At 55.6% G+C, this 16,067-nt stretch overlaps 1 protein-coding gene across 10 annotated transcripts in view; it reads left to right on the top strand.

Moving 5' to 3' along the window:
- The window catches only part of CACNA2D2 (calcium voltage-gated channel auxiliary subunit alpha2delta 2), a 140,233-nt gene that overhangs the window by 16,520 nt on the left and 107,646 nt on the right, over positions 1-16,067 (top strand). For all 10 annotated transcript variants that reach the window (XM_015445947.3, XM_015445948.3, XM_045386206.2 and 7 more), the window contains exon 2: positions 10,152-10,233. In XM_015445947.3, coding sequence (XP_015301433.3) covers positions 10,152-10,233 — 82 coding nt within the window. The remainder of the gene's footprint in view (positions 1-10,151; positions 10,234-16,067) is intronic.

Here is a 16,067-nt window from a genome sequence, read left to right as displayed (position 1 = left end):
GGCTTCCTGGCAGAGGTGACTTGGCCAGGTAGAAGAAGGACAAGGCCAGAGAACAAAGCTGGCCTTGATGGGTTGAATTCTGTCTTTGCTTGGCCTCTCCTCTGTACATGGATGTCCTTGGGGGGCCTGTAAGCTTCCACAGAGGATTCTGCTCTGAAGGGGAACAGAGGACCTTGAGGGGGTCTCTGTCTTCCTCAAGGCAGGAGGCCATGTTGAGGACTCACACAGAGGACAGCTATTTGTGGCTTAGCGAGGATTTGACTCATGCTGGGGGGTGGGGAGGATGTGCAGGAGGGGAGATGGGGGTGTGTGAATCACCGAATCAGACCAGAATGGTTGGTGACACATGGACAGGGTCTGTCCTGCCACCTCTAGTCCAGCTTCATCTCCTGGTATGGGGCAGGAACAGAAGGCTGTAGCTCCTGGGTTCCTCCCTGACCCACTTGGTGACCTCCACAGGTGTCCCAACCCTACTGTGCTCTCTGAGATGAGGCCTGGACATGGCTCCCCCATTTTAGCACTGACTGGGCACACAGGGACTGCAGTGATGTTCACCTCCTGAGAGCCGATCATTCTGAGCCTCAGCTTACCCATTTGTGAAATGGGCCTGAGCAGGACTTGTGTTCCCATCATGCCTGACTACCTGAGGAATGTGCTGGGGAGAGGAGGTGTTGCAGACCCTAAAATGCCCATAGTCTGTGGCCAGGGTGGGTGGTTCCAGGCCTGGAGAACCCTGGATTCCCCTTCTAGATTCCTGTCACTGTGCCCCTGGCCTGGACCCTTTGCCTTGCCCCTGGGAGGCCCAGGCTGGTTTGTTAGTGCCTCTTGCTTACTGCTATATCCCAGCTCTCGACTTCTGAGAAATTCACAAACAGTGAAAACTGGTGCTGGCACCTTGGCGACCCCTGAGCCTCAGTTATCAGGGCAGTTGCTGGTTTTACCCTGGGCCTCAGGAAAGGGTTCTCCCCCTACCCTTGCATAGTGAGCTGTAAGTCACTGTTATCATGTGTGGTTGCCTGTCTCCGTATCCTAGGAGTTTCTCAGTAGAGTGCAAAACACAGGAATAAACTGAGTGCTGGGTGGTGGGAGCTACTGAGGTCCCTATGGGCCCTGAATCCAGATACTTGAGAACAGCCTCAACGTTTGTAATGGTTATTTACTCAATATGGAGTCATGTTTTACAGCGCTACCTTCTAAAATACATTTATATTTATAACTACCTTACCAGTTACATATTAGGGCTCCACATAGTTTTTTGTTAGAAAAATAAAAGGTGAATGATCTTGCTGCTGGAGCAGTTTGAAAACCACTAGGGTGGCTCAGTTTTGTCAGTCCACAGATGGGAAACCGAGCCACACACAGGGGAGCAGGTGAGCCTGCGCAGAGCCCATGGACTCTGGTCCCGGGAACCAGAACCCAAGTGTGCAGGAGAGAGCTCCATGGGGTGGGGGTGGGGGAAGGTGCAGGTGCTGGGTGGCTGGTGTTTAGGGACAGGGTGGCAGAGATAGAGAGGATAGCCCAGGTCTGGGTCACTCTTCCTCAGCACTTTCTTCTTGCTTCCTGGAAGAAGTGGCTGCTCCAGTGCCAGGGCCTTCAGGGAGAGCCATGAATTATGCACGGAAGCCACAGGCCTGGGCAGGCCCTTCATAAATGAGCCTTAATAATTCATATGGAAAGGAGCCAGGGGAAGGGAGGGCCTCCTGGGCCAGCCCTGGGGCAGCCACCACACTGCCAACCTCTCCGCAGGCTCCTCCTGCCCACCCCGCCTGCCTACTCAGTGGCCGGCCACACGCAAGCTGGGCAGGAGGGCTGGGAGGTCAGCAGGACTCTGGGGAGGTATATTCACTCAGCAAATGGCCTGTTCTTCCAGGCTGGAGAGCAGGAACCTCCTGGCTCAGGGCTCACAGCCCAAGGCAGAGGCTAACAGTAAGCAAGAGGGAGGATGTCTGATGAAATACTTGCCAAAAGAATCACCCCAGGAGGGGACATGGAGATCAGTTGCTGCTGGTGGGGTGCAATTTCAAATGGAGGGGCAAGGAGGTCTTCACGGAGCAGGTGACGTATGTATGGAGACCGGAAGGAAGTGAGAGGCCCTTGGACTTCCGAGGAGAGACTGTTTCAGGCAGAGGGAACAGCATGTGCTGAAGCCTGTGCAGGGACTGTAGGGGCGTGTTCAGGCCACACCAAGGGGTGAGGTCAGGGAGGCTACTAGGGGTGCGGCCACTGGGTGGACTTGGGCTTTCCCCTAGTGCGACGGAGTTGACAGAGGAGGGACATGACATCAGGGCACTCCAGCCATGTGTAGAAGGGAACAGACTGGGGAGGCAGGTGCCAGGCAGAAGGTGGAGGCTGGTGAGTGAGCTGGCAGCTGCAGAGGTGCAGGAACCCTCAAGAGTGCCCGGCCAGGGAGGCAGTCGGCAGTGGGTGGATTCGGGCACATTGCGAAGGTGGAACCTGTAGCACTTGCTGATAGATTGGATGTGGGTGTGAGAGAAAGTGGGTTCTAGGTCACCCCAAGTCTTTGATCTGAACCAAGGGAGCTGCCATCAGCAGAGGCAGGGAGTGGGGAGAAGAGGTGGAGACGGTCCCAAGGGACTCTCAGGATCTTGTTTTGGACACTTTCAGTTCGAGAGGCCCCTTAGCCACACCCGCAGCTGGGCGTTGAAGACTGATGTTCTGAGTTGAGGTATGTGCAGCCTGACAGGTGCTTGTGACCTCTGTGACCTGGAGCACATCACTCAATTGCTCTGTGCCTCAGTTTCCCTCTGAGGGTTGTGGGTAGTGATCTGGCTGCTCTGCAGGTGAATTAAGGCAGTGCAGTGAGATCCCTGGCCTGTCACCACTGGCTCAGGCCTCAGGCAGGGAGGGCTCCCATCAGATCCCTTGAGATATGGATCCCTAAATGGTCCATGGAGGCCTCAGGCTACCCCTCCTTGGTTAGAGAGGGAAACTGAGACCCGCAGAAGCCAAGAAGCAGAGCCAAGTGGGCCGCCTGGGGTCTCCCATTCCTGGGTAGTGCTGCTACCTGGCTCCAGGCTGTGCTGCTTCCCTCCACTCCCCGCAACCCAGCAGGCTGCTATGAGTAAATATTGGGCTGGACCTGGTGCCCTAATTAATGCCGGAGGATGGCTTACCGTTAGTCTGAGGGGAAGGCACAGACTGCTGCCTCCCAGCAGAGCACCAATTAGAAGGAAAAGCTCTTTCTTGGTAAAGAAAGGGAAGGGATAGCCCTTTAATTAATAACCTCATGAAGGACCAGGAATTATCTGGGCAGGGTCCCAAGGCACGTGTGGTCAAGGGAGATGGCTTTGGACCCATTCATGCTTTGGCAACACCTGCCCCTTCCCAGGTCCTCAGGATCTCCAAGGTCCCTGTGCTAACTGGGCTGCCTTGGCTCCTATGTGCATGGGATGAGTGGGTGAGATGGGGATGGTGCTCCTGGAGGCATCATGCTGCTCATTCTAGGGTCCCTTCAACTGAATCAGAAATAGGTTGAAGATGGGCCAGCCCCTTTGAGTTCTGTGCCTCGGTTTGCCAGCTTGTGAAGTGGTGGGGGGCTAGCTGGGGAGCCTTACTCTACCATGAATCAGCTGAGCAAGCATGCTTCCCTGTCACTCTGGCCTCAGTGTCCCCTCCGTGGTCTTTGTAGTGTGAGGCCAGTGATGATTTGCTCCCACACCTGAAGGCACTGTAATCTCGTGGCCCAGGTGGCCTCTGGGGAGTGAGTGACCTCGGCTAGACTGTTGCCGTCTACCAGCCCTGTCATCTTTGGGAGGTCCTGCCCTGGGCTTTGAGCCCCTAAAGCTGCCAAAACCTGAGAGTCTTCTCTCTTGCATGGACAAGCAGGAAGGAAGATCTGGTCACAGGAGGCCCTGCCCTTCCCCAGGGCTCCTTGGACAAGGCACCCCACCAGGTCTCTGCTGCATTGGGTCTCTAGGGGCAGTGCAGTGGGGGCTGCAGCCCACCTGGAGGCCACAGTCTAAGGAGGAGGCACAACCATCCCACACTTAGGGAGCTGCAGGCTTGAGGAGGGAGGCTGGACTGTGGTGAGAGCAGTCCCGCCTTCTGGATGGGCCTGTGTGCCATGAGTGTGTGCGGCAGCCATCACTGCTAGCATCCCACATGTGGGGCTGTGGTTTCCACTTACCTCCTCTTTGGTCCTTGGAGGTGAAAGGAATGATGAACTTTATCTCCATTTTCCAAATGTGGAAATGGAAACCTAATAGGAAAAGTCTAGTTCAAGGTCTTGCAAAAGCCAGGGCTAGATCTAGGCACTCAGTACACTCAGGCACTAGGTACAGAGGGACATCCACCGGAGCGGTCAGAGAGGACTCCCCAGGGAAGGTGGCCCAGGAGATGCCGCCATCTTGGAGTGCAGCCTTGAGCTTCCTGCTGTTTGCAGCAGGGTGAGGGCCTAGGGGAGGAACCAGTCTTGTTCCAAGCCCTGCTTCAGCTGCTTTCGGAGCTTGGAGTGACTGCTGGGGGAAGCAGTCTTCTCCAGGCTGGGATGGGGGAGTGGCCTGCTTGCCTCCCCACCCTGTCTGTCTTTCCCCTTCAGAAGACTGCAAAGGTGCTGAGGTGGGAGGTAGCAGGCCAGTGGAAATAACCAGAATAATTAAATAGCACTTTATATTTTATAGTTTTTATTTTTATTTTTATTTTTTTGAGACAGTCTCGCTCTGTCACCCACGCTAGAGTACAGTGGCATGACCTCGGCTCACTGCAGCCTTGACCTCCCAGGCTCAGCGATCCTCCAACCTCAGCCTCCCGGGTAGCTGGGACTACAGGTGTATGATACCACACCCAGATAATTTTTGTATTTTTTGTAGAGACGGGGTTTCACCGTGTTGCCCAGCCTGGTCTCGAATTCCTGGGCTCAAGCAAACCGCCCACCTCGGCCTCCCAAAGTGCTGGGGTTACAGGGGTGAGCCACCAAATAAAGCTGGCCTGCACTTTATTTTAAATTGTTGCCTTCCCCAGAGCTGGGAGAATAATTGGCCAGCCTATCATGAGAGAAGCAAGAGACCTGGGACCCCGCCATTGCCAAGTTTGCTTCACCGTGCACTTGGCAGCAGTGGCCTTCGCTGTCCCTGCTCTCTCACACTCCTCACCTGCCCCAGCCTCATCCTGTCCTGTCATCCAGCCCTCCTGCTTCCCCTGCTGCCCACCCCTAGTATCCACCCCTCACTCCCTCACCCAGCGCAGTGGCTGAACTGCCAAGCTGAAGGGAAGGCTGCAGACTGATTGTAGGTGCCCAGTGGAACAGGGTTTATCCAGACAGGCCATCTGGGAGAGGCAGCAGGGCTTTGAAGACAAAAAATGCCTCCATGTGAGTGGTGAGAAGGCCCACAGAGGCAGCGCTCCGGCGTTCAGAGCCCCTGGCTCCCTACCAGGCCTTGGCCCTTCCCAGGCCTGCCCCTGTCTGCTCTTGAACAGAGCCCCTGCCCCATCCTTTCTTGCCCCTCTGCTGGGTCCAGCTGCCCACACCCACCCGTGCCCTCTGAGGGTGAACCTGCTGTGTCACCTGTCTCTGGTTTTTTGATTTGTTTAATTATAGATGAGTTTTCTGCATAATTTATTCCAAAAGCCTGGATTATACTGTACAATTAAATCACATTCTGATCAACAACTTCACATATAAAATTAACAACTGGCAACAGTTTAATCTGTGCTGCTGCATCTGCACACGGACTCTTCTCCCATTTCCCCATCCCCTCCTCCCCTTCCTCCCCCTTCCTCCCCCTTTCTCCCCTTTCTCCCCTTTCTTCCCCTTCCTCCCCTTCCTCCCCTTCCTCCCCTTCCTCCTCTTCCTCCTCTTCCTCCCCTTCCTCCCCTCCTCCCCTTCCTTCCCATTCCTCCCCTCCTGGTTCCTCCCCCTTCCTCTTTACCCACCCCCTCCCCTGAGCATTTGCAGCTGCCCCTAAGCTGGAGGCCCCCACCTGAATGCGCTGCAGTTTGACATGGGGCCTCCCCAGCCTTCTAGCTGGGGTCTCAATGATTCTGTCTGCTAAAGGGGTCCTCAGCTGCAGCTCTTCACCCCACGCACAGATGATGTCACTCCCTTGCCTGATAGTGATATCCCCTCTCCCTCCCCAACACCTCTTGGTTCTGAACCATGCCCTGGAAAGCAAGGCCTGGCATCCTGCAACACAGGGTGGCATCTTCTTACCTGCAGAGCTGCCTCAGCCTGCCGGGACTCTTCTGCAGCGCCCCTTCCCCACAAGCCTCCCCACCCCCCACACAAGCTTTCGTAGGCGTCCTGAGCCCTCAGTGAGTCCTTAGATCTTAGGGGAGGGGCTGTATTGCAGGAGCTGCTAACCCTCAGGGGACTGCCCAGTAAAAACCTGTGGATTTGCCCGTTAAAAACTATTCAGCCAGTCGTTATTACCCCTGTTTACCAATGGAAAAGCTGAGGTTCTGAGGGACAGAACTCTTCCAGGTCACACAGCGGCAGAAGTGCCTTTCCCCTGAGGCTTCCCAAAGGCTACAATGTCCTGGAAAGATGGGGTCATGGAACAGATGGAGTCAGGACAGGTCTGCTTCTCTCTTAAGTGTGTGACCCTGTACCCATCCTTGCCAGGGGCTTCAATTTTCTTGTCTGGGAAATGGAGCCACAATGTGTTCATCTCCCTAGGGTCGGGCACATTAGAGGACGTGACTTGGTCCCTAGTCTCTTGTGCCCACACCAGTCGTTAAGCCACTGCAGCCCCTAGATGCCTGCGTCTCCTCCTGGCCACTCTCCCCTCACTGTCTTGTTAGTTTGGCACTTAGAAGCACTTAGGGATAAGCAGTGTCATCTCTATGAAGAGCATGGAAAATTACAAAGATGTGGGGAGCCAGCAGGTCTACCTCCCTGTTGGGTATGTGGCCTGTGGGCAACATTGTCTGGTCAGGGAGGCATTGGCTGAGCCAGGTACTTGATTCCAAGCAGAGGGAAGTTGGGCAGGATTTGATCAGCTTACCTTTGACCCAGTGGGGGCAGGGATTCCCATGTATCCCTTGTCTTTCCAAGGCCCTCTCCCTTCTGCTGGAGTGAGTACGATTGCCTGGCCAGGGTTGGACCTGGCTTGGTGGGTGGCTTCTCCGCCACAAGGCAGGAACAGTGCAGGTACATAGTCAACTCCTGGCCCCCTCAGTGCCTCTGTGTCACCCTTGGAGCTGGCACTGGGACACTGGCCAAATCCTAGAACCCACAAAGTTGCATCTCTGTGACAATGGAATGAATTATTTTCTTTTTAACACTGAGACACGCATATTGCCTCCTAATTGAGTTTGATTTAAGTGAATAATCAGAGTAACTTGTTTTCCCTGGCACTGTGCTGATGGGCAATGTGCTAGGCCTGGGGTCTGCCCAGCAGGTCCAGGATGCCAGGCAAAGGGCCGGAGCCACCCCTAGACCTTGGGAGGAGGTGTGTGTGGCCTGCTGTGTCATAGCAGGCCAGTTCCTGCAGCCCATAGCAGAGCCTAGAGCTACTCAGCCTCAGGGTGGGAGTGAGGAGACTGTGCTTGTAAGACAGAGAGACAAGGAGGGAGGGAGAACGAGCGTGTATGTCTTGGGGAAGGATTGGACTTTATCCTGAGACTTGGCTCTTCTAAAAATTATTTTAGTGTTGAAATAGCCTTTTTAGATGAAATGACGATGATTATAATAATGTGTTGTCTGAGCAAAATAAAACTTGGCATCCATGTCTCTTCTCCCAATTAATTTTCTTTTACTTAACTGTGAAATCCTAGAAGCAGAGACCTATAGACATACTAGAAGAGTCAACAGCCTGGGGTGGAACCAGTAATGTGCTGGTAAATGTTTACAATTTGCTCTCCAGGGGGAAAAACATGGTTTCTAGCATTTGCCAATTCCCGTGGTGCAAATATTCCCACCATGACCTATTTCAAGCTCCCCAGGTGACGGTACCGAATGCAGAGTTGGGAAGAGGTGCACAGAATCAGCTTTTGTGAGTCAGCTCTTGTGACTCCAGCACACTTCTGGGGCAAGTCCTGTGTTCACTAATTCCTGGATAGGTGACCTTGGGCAGTTCAGTTGAACCCTCTATGCCTCAGTTTCCTTATCTGTAAGGTGGGATGATAATGTTTGCTTCTTTACGAGGACTGAAGCAAGAAAGTAGGTGATATGCTGGCACTGCACCTTATATGTAGTGGATGCCCATGCACATATAAGTCCCAGGAAGGATTGACTGGCATTTTGTCCTCTACACCAGTGAGTGGCTGAGGTCAGGGTCAGGGCCAGGGCAGAGCTAATGGTTCCCTTCGGGGATCAGATCCTCACTCTGCCCATTTGTCTGCCCCCTGCCTGGCTGACTGTGATAGCTCATCCCAACGTTAACCCCAGGGCTCCATCGCAGAAGCACGAAGGAGCTATCCGCTATGTTGTCCACCTATAGCCAGGCCCAAGAGATGAGTGCCTGGTGGACAGGTGCCAGGGATCACGCAGGCTGTCAATTTTCTGCTGCCCTTTGCCCTCGCCAGGCTGGCAGCTGAGGCCTGCTTGCCCTTCTTAGCTCAGCCTGCAGCCTGGCCTCCTCCCGCATTCAGGGTTAGATTCTCCCCTGTGGTGGGGAGCGGAGGAGGGAATCTGGCTGTGGCTCAGCCAGCAACAAGCCGAAGCTAATACCTCTTTCTTTTGATGTTGATTTTTTTTTCCATCATGGTCCTGACATTCAGCTTGGCAAATTGCAATTAGTGATCTGCCTGCCTCCTGCTCTGAGTTCCCATGCCAACCGACCCAGGCACATACAGTGGCATGGGCCCAGCCCCCTAGTCACAGGCTTGAGTGGGGGAGGCGGGGCAGGAGGCCAGGTAGGGGCTTGGGCTCCTCTGACCCATGGAGCCAGAACAGCACTGGAGGAGGCAGCAGGCCCAGGGAGTTGGAGCCAGATGCAATCTTCTGGACCCCATGGCTCCCAGGGTACCTCCAGAGGCTGGGGAGCTGACATCACCCTGCCCCTACTGTACCCTGTGGGCTGTGTTTGACCCATGGCTTATTTAAATCTTCATGGTAATTTTTTTGTGCGCCTTTCCTGGAAAGGCCTTGGTCTGTAAAATGGGAGTGTGTCAAGTGGGATGGGGAAGTTGAGATACCTTTTCAGATGCATGAGGGCATGGGTCTGTGTGGTTCTCTCTGGCTGGCCGCTGGCAAGGTCTAGTGTGGTTTTGCTGGCCTGATCTGGCTCTGCTTAAGGGTGTAGGTCACACATCTGAACCCAGGCGAGGCCTTGCCCCAGACTCCTTCCCTCTTCCAGGCTGTGGGTCTGAGAATAGAGGGCCATGTGACCAACTGTCCATCCTGTCCACTCACAAAGATCCCTGTGCAGCAAGCACCCTTGACTTACCTATTCTCATGTGTTTTTATAAAACCCTGAGAGGTGGCCCCAAATTATCCCCGTGTTCCGGAGAAGGAAGCTGAGATGCAAATGGGTTAAAACAATCCCAGGGTGGTACCAGTGTGAGGGAGACCTGCTCAGGATGTGGCTCAGGTGGATTGTGGGGCAGGATGGTCTGCAGTGGACTCATGAGTGGGTGGTTCCTGCTGGACATCGGCAATGAGCCTCGGGTAAGCGTCTGTCTATCAGGGTGTTGGGTAGGCAAGGGCTGCCCAATCTGGAACTCTCCACGTCCGCTGCTCAGGTGAGACCTTCAGGGGCAGGGACCTGCCCAGTTACACAATGACTTGGTGACAGCAGTGTTCCCTCCCCTTCCCTAGGCCCCACCTGGCCTTGGAAACAGGAGGCTCCAAGATCCAGCAGACCTCACTCCCTGAGGCTCTGTCATGTCCCCCTCCTCTGTGGTGTCCAGAAGTCCCCATGTTCAGAGCAGCTACATCAAGGGCTGGCTCTTCACAATGAAAAGTAGCCTCACTGCAGGCTTCTCCGAGCTGCTGAGCTCCTTCAGCACATCCACAATGCAGTCCTCTCTCCTCCCTGCCGCCCCACAGTGCATGAGGAGCACCTGGGCCACTGGGTCTGGACTTCAAAGGGGAATCGCAGGCACTTGCTGGCTCCTTGCTGTGGGTCCTCCTCTAGTGAAAATTGGGGTGTGAGTGGATGGCTGCCCCTGGTGCCCCCGGGTGGCTGGGGCGGGGCTGTGCCAGCTCTGGGCGGGCCCTCCTGACACCTCTGTCCTCTCTCTGCACGCAGGATGCAGCACTGGGCCCGGCGTCTGGAGCAGGAGGTCGACGGCGTGATGCGGATTTTTGGAGGTGTCCAGCAGCTCCGTGAGGTGAGCCTGGTGCCATTTGCTGTCTCTTCAGGGACCCTCTTCCAAGGGAAGGGGGAAAGCTTCCGAAATAAGGAGTGAGAAAGATTTGGTTTAATGGAGGTCCTGGTGTGGTGAGACCTGATGGGTCCATGGGGGCAGGTGGGGACATGACTGGATGGGCAGCGCTCCTCTGGGGCCTGGCCTGCTCTTCCTGAGGCAATGATCAGAGCCACCACCTGGCTTGGATGATGACCCTGTTGCTGAAAGGGATTTGGAGCTTTTTGGGCTTTCAGGAGGGAGAGGTCTGTGTCTGAGGCACACCTAGTGTGGGAGCCCAGGCCCAGGAGTGGTCAGTGGATACAGGGGTGAACAGGAGCTGAAGGAATCCAGGAAACAATGGGATGGCTGGTCCGCACCAGCCTGAAAGCAGTGCTTGAGGCGCTGTAGCAGGAGACAGTGGAAATCCCATGCCTGGCGGGATGAGGGATCAAGGTGCGGGAGGGGTGATTGATTAGGCACCAGCCACCACATCCATCCTGGGAGATTATGTTAATGTTTGAAATAGTGATGTGAAGAGCAGGCCATCCGTCACCCCCAGAAGCTGCAAAATGTGCTGCTGTCAGGCCCCAGGCTCCTGAGCCATTGCTCTCTATGTGGAGATGCAGAGGCTGGGAGGGCCAAGCTCATGGAGTGATGGAGCTGCGACTCCCAGGGTACGTGTGGTCTTTGAGGATCTTGTTGTCAGGGGCTTGGGCCAGGAGGTACTGACCAGAACTGAGCAGGGGATTAAATGGGGGTCTCCCACTGAGAGTTGCCTGGGAACAGCAGAGTAAGCTGACCTACTGTTGCTGGTCCAGTCAGGAGTCCAGGTCCAGGGTTTGGGGATTATATATCCACTGTATTCCTGTTGTCCCTGCTGGTCAGGGCCAAGGTCAGCAGATGTAACCTCGGTGCAGTGGGGACCATGGGGCTTGTCCTCAATCCCTTCCTCACACTTAGCTTATAGCTGGTGCCCAGGAAGTGGGGGTGGCAGCCAGTGTGTTGACATTGGGTGTGAACGTAGGACCTCTGGCCCAGGCTGGGGCTGGTCAGGGGTGGCTAAGGATGTGGCAATGCCATGGGGAGGGAGAGTCCAGGTCTGGAGGTCTGTGTCCTCCCTGCCAGTGACCCAGCAACACTAAACACCCCTTTCCTGGTTGCTGGACTTGGATCTCAGCAGCCTCCATCACACTCTCTTCCTGTGAACTCTCAATGACTCAGCCACACTTGGAGGCCGGCAGAGCTTTCCAGAGAAAGTGCTGTAGGAAAAGCTGTTCCGGAACAGGAGTCAATTTAGGCTCAGGAATAGCACCCAGCACTAACCAGGCTCCAAGTAGCCACTGCCAAGGATAGCTGTGTGGGCTAATGAAGGGATGATAGCTCCCTGATGTGTGCATCTAGCACCTTTCCAAGTTTCATATCGGGACATAAACTATACACCACATCAGGAGTTAACTGTACTCCTCTAGTCAATAATCCTTCATGACTCAAACCTTTAGCTTGAGGTTGTTGTTTATTTTATACTTACGGGCAACTCAGGCTCTGAATATCTGGCAATGAGAAAATAATGTTCATATGTCATGCCTAAGGTCTGTCTGGACCAGTGACCTTGCTGGATTGTGAGAACCAGAGATGGAATCCCAGCTCAGCATACCATCATGTGCCCCTGGGTGAGCGCTGGATCCTCTCTGATCCTCATTCTTGACCTGTGACACGGCTGGGAAGTCTGACTGGAGGATGAAGTGGTGAAAACAGCAATGGACAGGGTGATACAGATACGCCCCTTTTTTGGAAATCAAATTTGAGTTTCCCTCATTGATCATTTTCACTCCCAGGATCATTTCCCTTCCTTTCTGATAGGACTTGAGAGATTCCAGACACTTTCATCAGTGAGCATGTCTCCCCGACCCTCTCCCGCCCAGCAGTCACCAAGGTGGTCATGCTGCTGGCTTGTAGCAGAGCTGGGGCATGGACCCAGTGCTCCTGACTCCTGTTCCAAAGTGCAGCTCCGGCTCTGGCTCCACTTCCCTTCGTGGTAGGGCGGACAAGATGAGCCTGGGGCAATAGGGAGCTGGGCCAGAGCGGGGCCATGCTCAGCATGGCAGGCAGGCAGGCAGAGAAGTGCTGACCTAGCGTCCCCAGCTCCTCCTGGCACTCTGGTGGAGTGCCTCTGCCTGCCGATGGCTGCCAGCTCTCCAGTGGCTCTCTGTCCTGCTCTAGTTTTCCTTGTCTGCTTCTTCAGCCTCTTACTTCCGACAGCTCTGGGGCTGTTTCTTGGCACAGGGCACTCTGGTGAGGTGGGTGTGGGAGTTGGGGGTTGAGGCATAGAGTTCTAGAGGAAGAGGGCAACCCTGTGGGAGCAGGAGGAGCCAACCGGTTGGCTCCCTAGCGCTCCACAACTCACCCCTGACCCCGACTGAGCCACCATTGCTCTCCAAATGCACACGAAGACAGTCCGTGTGCCCAGCCCATGCCTGGCCCTGATAGGTCAGGAGGATGCTTGGAGCAAAGCCCTGACCCAGCTGTGATACTGCTGCAGACCCTGGCACCAGCTGTGCCAAGCTGACAGCCTCGGCCGCCACTGGGGCTGCTCCTCCTCAGCCCTCCTTGAGCTGATTCTGAGTTGCCCCCAAACAGCTGGGGTGATCTGGCATCCGGGCCCCTTGGCCTTCTTCCCCTCAAAGGCTGCCCAGCCTGCGTGCCCCCATCCTAGAGGCTGACCCACCCCCAGTAGCTTGGGGCCACGAGGGCTGGCAGCTGCCAGAGTGCAGAAACTGCAGACAGTAGCGTTTGGGAATGTTTTCCTTGCCTTGGCACTTTCCTTCTCCTGACCTCACCATAAACCCCATGGAGGCATGGCTGGGTACAGACTGGCCCATTTGCAGGTTGAAACTGTGGCATACTTCTGTGGCATGGTGGGCACTCCCTGTGAAGACCCCATCTCATTTCCTCATCTAACATCACAGCTAGGGCATAGCTGGAGCTCTCCTTGTGGCCTGGTGCTCACGTGTTGTCCCCACCCCCACGCTTGGCCAGACACCCTGAGTCGCATCCTCTTGGGTTCCCCAGCCCAACTGCCCCAGCCTGTGGCCCACTCTTGCCCTGAATAGGCCGTGAAAGTATAGACCCTACTGTGATCTCCCCCTGCAGAGCCCCTAGGGCCCGAGCAAGGTCTCTGGAGCCTCTTTTCCACTCTCCCCCTTCAGCACCATATTGTCCCATCCTGCGGGGAGAACAGAGAGCATATGCATGGGCTCTGAGCTCATTTACATAATGAGGTTGATCAGGATGAATAATTCATCAGTTGCCTGGGGGTGCATGGGGAATGGGGGTGGGGAGGATGTGGAGCTGGGACAGGTCTCCCCTCTCTGAAGCCCAGGTCACTCTGATAGGTACAGCCAGGAACCTACCCTCTTCTGGCTAGGTATCTAGGGTCCAGGGGGAGCAATGCTGGGAACCTGGTGGGAAAGCAAAGCAGGAGAGATTATAGTCAGACATGATGAAGAATCAGTTGGCTCCTGAGGCATGCCAGCCCGGGATGCATTCCTGACCTCAGAGAGACACTTTCCTTGGAGGATCTCTGCAGAAGGAGAGAAGCTTCTCTGCCTGGGGTTAGGGCTGAGGCTAGAGCTGCCTGGCCAGGGCTGGGCTAGGAGCAGGAACCCAGGACAGCCATGTTTGGAGGCCACAGGCTACCCTTTGGGAAGACTCAAGCCAATTCTGGACCCATGGAAGCCTTTCCCAGTCCTCATCAACCACTCATAGCTTGCCTGCCAGTCAGGGCAGGAATGGTGTACAGCGTGACCCATGTCCTGCCTGCCTCAACCCCATGATGGCCTAACCCCAGCTATATGCTGCTAGTTATTCCTGTGATCCTATCATACAAATGGGGAAACCGACACCCTGGCTGCTGTCTCCACCAGCCAATCTCATAGTGGATCCTTGACAGGCCAGTCCTGAGTGGTGGCAGGGGAGCTGTCTAGCAGAGGAGCTACCTGGGGCCACCACTCCCCCGGACTGCTGAGCGTGCATTCATAGAGAATGGGACCCCAGGACTTGGAAATCCCCAACCTGAGTCTTTTGTTCCCCTCCCCACTTCTGTGCTTCTCTGGACAGTCATGGTGATTCAGGTCAATGGTGTCTGTGTGTCTCCACTTCTTGTGGGTGGCCAGGAATGGCATTTTCCAACCAGTGACAGCAGCACAGCCTTACTCCAGCTACTCCATCTTGTCTGCCCCCGCCATCTCTGTGCCCCGTCTGCTCAGCACTTCCCAGGAATGTGTAATTAATATTTGTGGAGTACCACATCTGGAGCTGGCTCCCGGCATGGACCAAAATCTGGCCATGTCTAGGGCCCCTTTCCCGAGGGGCTCAGGTGGGTGGGACAGGGTCCCTCTGCAGGTGCCTTTGAGGCAGGCCTCCCCCTGTCCCCTTCCATCCTCCTCCTCCGCTGGCACCACCAACTTCTGAAACACATGCACACTCACACACTGATTCTGGGGGTGCTGACTGAGGCTGCACTCTGTTCCCATCTAGGGAGGGTACACCCTGGGCGGGTGCCCTCTGGGCATCTGGGCATCCCAAGTGGGGTTAGCAGTGCCCACAAGTGCCAGGGAACCTCAGAACCTTAGAGGGGCTGGAGCAGAAGAGGAAGAAGGAAGCTGGTGGGGAGGGGCGCCCAGAGGGCCAGGCAGGAGGAGCACAAGAAGCTGTTCCCCCTAGACCCCACAGAAGGTCCTTTCACCAGAGCACTGTGGTTAACATGTGCCCCCTGGAGACAGGCATGCAGCTACTTGGCCAGGTCCCCCAATGGCACAGGCTGTCGCACTGACGCACCGAGAGTCAGGTGAGGGGTGGCCAGCACGGCACAGCCCCTCTGCAGGGCTCCTGCAGCCTCGGAGCCAGCATCTCTGGGCTCTGCATTTGCTCATCACGCAGCCTCCACCCCTCTACCCAGCCACCTCCTGGTGAGGCCCAGCGGCGCCCTCGTCTCCTGCTGTAGATGATGGGGATGTGGGGCGCATCAGGGTGGGGGGCGATGGGGAAGCGCGGGTGTGAAATATGCCGCTGGATAGGGATTGTTGTCACTTGCCTCCCTAAAAACGCACATATATTATTCTTTAATGGAAAGTTAATTGTCTTATTATTCCCTCCATATGGTCCTCTTGCTTGGCACCCAGTGGGGATGCGTGGGGCTAAAGGGGGGGCTCCTGGGAGGGAGGGTGAGACGTGGTGAGGCCGCTGCTCGAGCGTAATTGGGTAGAGAGAGGCAGATACACAGGAACCTGACCAAAGCCCTGCCTAGACCCCCTCTGTGTCCCCCCAACCCAGCCTGCTCTCTACCTCTTTCTTTCCCAGGCCCTGACCTGGGGGCAGCCTCTTCTGGTACCCCCCTTCCCCGCACACTGTAAAGTCTGGGAATGTTCTCTCCTGAGCACTGTGTGGGGAGACACAGGATTGGATGGGAAGTGGCTGTTGCCATCCTGACCTCCCCGCTGCCTCCTCCCCCCATATACACACACGCTCTGTTGTTGCTGGCAGGAGAAAATTCCATTTTTGAGAAGCTTTTCTAAAACCATTTCATCCATGGCAGGCATCTGGCCTGGGCCAGCTGACTGGCTTAGGTCTCCCCTATCCTTCCACATACCCTCATCAGAGAGGGGCTGTGTGGGCAGGGGAACTGTCCTGGGATGCCTGCCCCAGGGACCCTGGGTCATATTGGCCACCCCTTCTGTGGCACCAGCCACCTGGAGCCTCCCCCACCCCAGTGGCTCCCCCAGGGCTGCTGAGGCTGGGCCAGGTATGGGTCCCCTTCT

The sequence above is a fragment of the Macaca fascicularis genome, chromosome 2 (genome assembly GCF_037993035.2).
Source record: "Macaca fascicularis isolate 582-1 chromosome 2, T2T-MFA8v1.1".
Classification (NCBI taxonomy): Eukaryota; Metazoa; Chordata; class Mammalia; order Primates; family Cercopithecidae; genus Macaca; species Macaca fascicularis.
This window is presented reverse-complemented; position numbering and strand designations above follow the sequence as displayed.